This window comes from Beta vulgaris, chromosome 4 (genome assembly GCF_026745355.1).
Source record: "Beta vulgaris subsp. vulgaris cultivar EL10 chromosome 4, EL10.2, whole genome shotgun sequence".
NCBI classification, from domain to species: Eukaryota; Viridiplantae; Streptophyta; class Magnoliopsida; order Caryophyllales; family Amaranthaceae; genus Beta; species Beta vulgaris.
The window spans coordinates 23,422,097-23,428,224 of NC_079205.1; the positions used below are offsets into that span (position 1 = coordinate 23,422,097).

A 6,128-nucleotide genomic window follows, 5' to 3' on the forward strand; every position below is an offset into this window, starting at 1 on the left:
ATATTCAAATAGTTAATTTTTGCATTTTAGTTGATTTCAATTTTATACCAAAAATCGTATCAGTTTACGTGAAAAAGACGTCAATTATTTTGTAATACTAAATCTTTTTAAAACTTCTTGTCAAGTTTTGAATCAAGTTCTTTTTGTATTATTTAAATTTGGATAGGTTTGTTATCGGTTTTGGTGAACTAGCCGATAATAATAATAATAATAATAATAATAATAATAATAATAATAATAATAATAATAATAATAATAATAATGCCCGGGCCCAACATTTTCGGCCCATTTGCATCAAAAAAAAAAAAAAAAATCCTAAACTACAGGGTATATAAAATTCACCCCCCTCCCAACCAAACTTGAGAAAGCTCTCAGTTTCCTTCACTCATACGGAATTTTGAGGCTCGAATTGATCTTCAAACCTTGTTCCAGGTTTTTCTCCTCTCGATGAATCTGCTTGTTTAGACGATCTTTTGCTGCGATATTTATGTGATATTTTGTTTCTTTCATGTGATTATCCATGCGATTTATTTCATGCGATTGTTATTGTTTGTTTAATGAATTAAACTTCTCTTCTCTTATATCATAATTTTAGGGATAATTTACATGTTTAAACTTATGATTCGATTTTTGGCGTAACTTCTTAATTCATGTTTGTTTTTTTTGGAATCAAATGATTATAATATATATATATGTTACAATGTGTGCATGCGCATATTTTGATTCGATTGTTCATCTGTTCTTGTTTGTTTCATCAATTCAATTTATGAAGTTTTGTGACTGGAAATCTGGAACGAATTACTTTCTTTTGTTGCGTATAAGTAAAAATTATAATTGTTTTATTTGGAATTCTCGCTTTGAGCCGAATTTTACAAGATTCCACCTAACTATGTTTTATTGAGAGAAAGATTGTCAAAGTTTGGTTGGTAAATAGTGCCCAAATGAGAATGATGCATGTATTGTGAAACGAAAGTAATATATCCCAATAGGGGTGGGTCACGAAAAAATAGAAAAAAAATGTAACTACATAATTAATTAAAAAAAAGAAAAAGATAAAAGAAGGTGCAATAAGAAGAAAATAGTGAGAATTTCCAAATCAATTACTTCCATTTCAACTAAAATTTTGAAAGAATTTGATCCCTGATTTAATGGGATAAACTGATTAAAATTTTAAAATCTGTGATCTATTAGATGTAATTCACAATTAATCTAATTTTGTTCATGTTTTCGCAAGCGTGCATATAAGGCTAGTGGTCTTATATGATAAAGAGATTCACTTGATCAAAGTGATTGTTTGTCTAGTGGTTATGCTGTCAAATGTTTTAGTTTTTTTTATTCTTATAATTGATTGTGATAATTGTTTGATTTCGAATATGGTGATCAGGATAATCTCTTACTTATTCAATCCCTAGCATTGGTGGAATATCATCACATTAAGATTTGAATCTCTTTTGGGAATTAATTCTGGTACCTGATTATATTTGTGTGGGTGTATTTGAGAGAGGAACACGAAGGTGTCTACACATTAAAGAAAACAGTAAAGAACTGGGCTTTGGTTGAAGAAAAAATTAATCATCTAAGAGAAATTAAGCTAAATCCGACTTGCCGTACCTATGATACCATTTTGTGTCGAGTCAAACAGGGTGAAGGTCCTTGGGTTTTGTGGGAATTCAAGATTTTTCTAGCTATACTGTTGTTTCTTTGTTGGCTATTGGTAAGGTGTTTTGGAGTCAATTGTAACTGGTTATTCACTTATTGGCATATTGCTGGCTGCTTAGGTGTCCTATAGAATGGAATTTAGAAAAGGCAAGTTTATATATCTTGGCTTTCTTCATATCTATAGCACAAGTCATAATACATGTCTTAATTCTTTACTATTCAAATCAATATTTTATAATCTTAAGAGGAATAAAAATCTGTAAACCAATTTCAACATAAATATGAACATTTGGCAATAGGAATAACCTAAAAAGTATTTAAGTTAGATATGTTGTAATTGTTTAGAAAATTAAACATTTAGATCTAAAATAAAAAAACATTGACAAAAGAAAGGTAATGTTTAAAAAATTAAAATGAATTTACATTCTCTTTATTATTGACCTGGCACCATAACCCCTTAGCATGTTCCTCAATCACATCCAAATCAACATTTCCAAACTGTTTATAGGCTTTGTATAGTGATCTAGGCCTGTGTTATTTGTTACCTTGTCCTTTCCTAATTTATTGTGTACTAAAATTTCCCATGATAGTTATTGGAATATTTTCAAAATTAGCTGTCTAATATATCGTGATGGCTGCATTGGATGGCTTATATTTTGTTGTCCATCAGTTTTCCTTGTATTACGTAGACAGCCAAAAATGTGTACTTAACCCATGAGTGCTTCAATAAAATAAAATTAAGCTCATCATCTTGGCTGCCTTTGCGACGACGTTTTTGCTTCCTGTTGATCCTTCACTTATTTTATAATTTGTCTGCAGGTAATATTGCTTGAATCTTTGACATAGTGAGGATGACAATTGGTGATAGTCAAGAAACTGACAAGAACATTGAGATATGGAAGATCAAGAAGCTGATCAAAGCATTGGAAGCTGCAAGAGGAAATGGTACCAGCATGATATCATTGATCATTCCCCCTCGTGATCAAATATCTCGTGTGACCAAAATGCTTGGTGATGAGTTTGGAACTGCTTCCAATATCAAAAGCAGGGTTAATCGTCAATCAGTACTTGGTGCCATCACATCTGCTCAGCAAAGGCTAAAGCTTTACAACAAAGTGCCTCCCAGTGGACTTGTTCTATACACAGGTACAATTATGACTGAAGACGGGAAGGAAAAGAAAGTTACTATTGACTTTGAACCTTTCAGGCCTATCAATGCATCTCTTTACCTTTGTGACAACAAGTTCCATACTGAAGCTCTGAATGAACTGCTAGAGTCTGATGACAAATTTGGTTTTATCGTGATGGACGGGAATGGAACTCTTTTTGGGACCTTGAGTGGCAACACTAGAGAAGTGCTTCACAAATTTAGTGTTGACTTGCCGAAGAAACATGGACGAGGTGGTCAGTCTGCACTGCGGTTTGCACGTCTTCGAATGGAAAAGCGCCATAATTATGTGAGGAAGACGGCGGAACTTGCAACACAGTTCTACATTAATCCACAAACCAGCCAGCCTAATGTTTCTGGGCTCATACTTGCCGGGTCAGCAGATTTTAAGACTGAGCTCAGTCAATCGGACATGTTTGATCCTCGCCTCCAGGTAAAGATACTAAATGTAGTGGATGTTTCTTATGGTGGTGAAAGTGGTTTTAACCAGGCGATCGAGCTGTCTGCCGAAATTTTGGCCAATGTGAAGTTCATCCAAGAGAAGAAATTGATTGGGAAGTACTTTGAGGAAATAAGTCAGGATACAGGAAAGTACGTTTTTGGAGTCGAAGATACGCTGAAAGCTTTGGAGATGGGTGCAGTTGAGACATTGATTGTTTGGGAGAATTTGGATATTACTAGGTTTGTGCTGAAAAATAGTGCCAGTGGGGAGGTTATAGTTAAACACTTTAACAAAGAGCAGGAGGCCCATCAGAGCAACTTCCGGGACTCAGAAACTGGGGCAGATCTGGAGGTTCAGGATCAGATGCCATTATTGGAGTGGTTTGCTAATGAGTATAAGCAGTTTGGTTGCTCTCTAGAATTTGTAACCAATAAATCACAAGAAGGGTCACAATTCTGCCGTGGATTTGGTGGGATAGGCGGGATCCTTCGTTACCAATTGGACATGCGATCATTTGATGACTACTCTGATGATGGTGAAGTCTACGAGGATTCTGACTAGCAATTAACCTCCATTCATCCATTACCAGTGGTGGGGAAGGCACCCTTTCCCTGCACTGGTGAACGAGCTGTCGGGGTCAGTTCGGCAGCCGCTGCTGGGTCAACATGCCGCCATGTGTCAAAATTACCAAATGAGGTTTGATTTTCTGACTTTGTCTTTGCACAACAGGTGTGCCGTAGTCGTGTAAGAACTTACCATGTGGATCTTGTTGAGCTTAATGATTAACTAACGCACAAACAGCAATTTGTTCCAGGTGGAAATGCAGGTGGTGCTGATAAGCTACTTCCAGGCTATGATGGAAACTGAGTAAGCCGAATTTCAAGCGTTCTGCTGACGTAAATTTTCTGTCAGGTTGGTAGTGGATCTTTTCTATGATATGAATTTCACTAGAGATTTAGGAACCTGGAAACTATAGCTTTCTCATATTTATTTTGTGTGGGTTTCCCTTTTATTTATTTTTGTAATAGCAGGCGGGAGAACTGAACTGGTGCTTAATATCTGTATTAAGAAGTGGAACACTTTTGGTGCAATGAATTCTCTGTCGTTGGTTGAAGGCGTTCTGCATAGGTCTATTATTTAGGGGTTCTCATGAAGCCTTTTGTAGGCCTTGTCATCGTGAAGTTCCTTTGTGGAAGGTGGTACTACTATTTTAGACTATGCTCAGATTGATGTACTGTTTTTATGTTATGACTTATGAATGTTGTGTGAGAATGTTTCCTAGACACTAGACAGGCAGGGAGCATAGGCTCTATGTCTATTGTTGGCTTGAATAAAGTTTTTCTAGACTTTGGTAATATGATGCACCGTTGTAGTCATGTTAAGGTTTCAGGAGGAAGTATGTTTACATAATGGTTATGTGCATCATTTGCCCATAACTAGGACATTTTGATAATAAAATGTAAAGCCCCCTTTCTCTCTTTCTGTATGGGTCTCTTTTCCCCTCTTTCTCTTGGGTCCCTTCTCTTTCTTGTACAACTTTAGTATCAAAATAAAAAGTTAGATACTCCATTCTCTCTATTTCTAAACTTAATCATCAAATGATTGTTCGGGATCGGTTGGTATTGATAAATCAATTCGACTTCGAATTAATGTGGATGTTCGTAAACCCCTGACTCAAAAAATTAAAATAAAGATGCGAGGCGGCATAGAAGAATTTTTCGAGGTAAAGTACGAGAAACCACCATTGTTTTGTTATTTTTGTGGTCTGATTGGACATGGAGTTAAGGACTGCATGGAGTGTCGAGATGAGGAGGACCCAAAGGTCCAATACGGAGGTTGGCTCAAGGCGTCTCCATGGAAAAGAGTGAGTACTGAGACGGAGCATGGGAGAATGAGTATGGAGGAGCAGTGTGCGAGAAAACTCTTTATTACTCGCCCTAAACCGAAAGTGAGTGTTCAGGAGAGGATGGTAGTTAAAGAGGTAGTGGGCAGATTACAAGAATGTGGGCTGGAGGGTGACGGAAACTCGGAGAAGCAGGAAAATGAAGGACAGGGGGGGGATCATGTAAGTGAGGTAGTGGAAGGAGGGGAAACCCCAACCAATATGAATCCGGTGGCAAATGTAGCCATAGGAGGGGAGTGTCATACTAGGGAGGGATCTAATAAGCATGGTATATTACAGAAAAAAGGGTGGAAAAGAAGAGCTAGAGAGAATGGAGGGGAGAACAGTGGTGCTACAAAGGTGAGTGGAGACAGAAGGAAATGGAGAGAAAGTGAGAATATTGAGGATGAGCTCCAAGAAGGGGTGACTTGTGGAATAAAAAAGAAGATTGGATTAGATGCAACCTTAGTGAATCATAATGTGGAGGTGATTCTTTCTGACACAGTGGCGAGCCCCACTCATAGGGCTCTCGGTGACCAATGAGTAACATCCTAGTTTGGAACTGCCGGGGATTGGGGAGCATGCCGGCAGTCAATGCGTTACGGCGCATTGTGATACATGACAAACCTCAACTAGTGTTTGTACAGGAAACTAAGTTACATCAAGCAGAGATGGAGAGAGTTCGTCAAAAGCTGAAATTTAAAGGGATGCTTGCAGTAGATTGTGACGGTGAAGGAAGAAGAAGGAAGGGGGGTTTGGGTCTATTTTGGACGGAGGAGTGTGATATAGATATTCAAACCTTCTCGTTAAACCACATTGATGCAAATGTGCGAATTGGAGGAGGGACGGAGTGGAGGTTCACGGGAATTTACGGCTTCCCAGAAGCGGAAAATAAAAAGAAGACAGGGGACCTCATGAAAGCTCTGCGTAATGAGGATGGAAAACCATGGGTGTGTGGGGGAGACTTTAATTTGATG

The 6,128-nt window shown here is 37.6% G+C and overlaps 1 protein-coding gene across 2 annotated transcripts; it reads left to right on the forward strand.

Moving 5' to 3' along the window:
• The first annotated feature begins 282 nt into the window (after positions 1–282).
• LOC104907590 (eukaryotic peptide chain release factor subunit 1-3) lies at positions 283–4,751 on the forward strand. Of its 2 annotated transcripts, none has more exons than XM_010696544.3 (4): positions 283–432; positions 2,479–3,965; positions 4,071–4,181; positions 4,301–4,751. In XM_010696544.3, the coding sequence occupies exon 2, from the start codon at positions 2,511–2,513 to the stop codon at positions 3,828–3,830; it is 1,320 nt and encodes a 439-aa protein (XP_010694846.2). In that variant the 5' UTR covers positions 283–432; positions 2,479–2,510; the 3' UTR covers positions 3,831–3,965; positions 4,071–4,181; positions 4,301–4,751. The 2 variants fall into 2 exon arrangements, with proteins under 2 accessions (XP_010694846.2, XP_010694844.2); XM_010696542.3 differs by having other exon boundaries at positions 4,084–4,181.
• Positions 4,752–6,128: the final 1,377 nt, after the last annotated feature.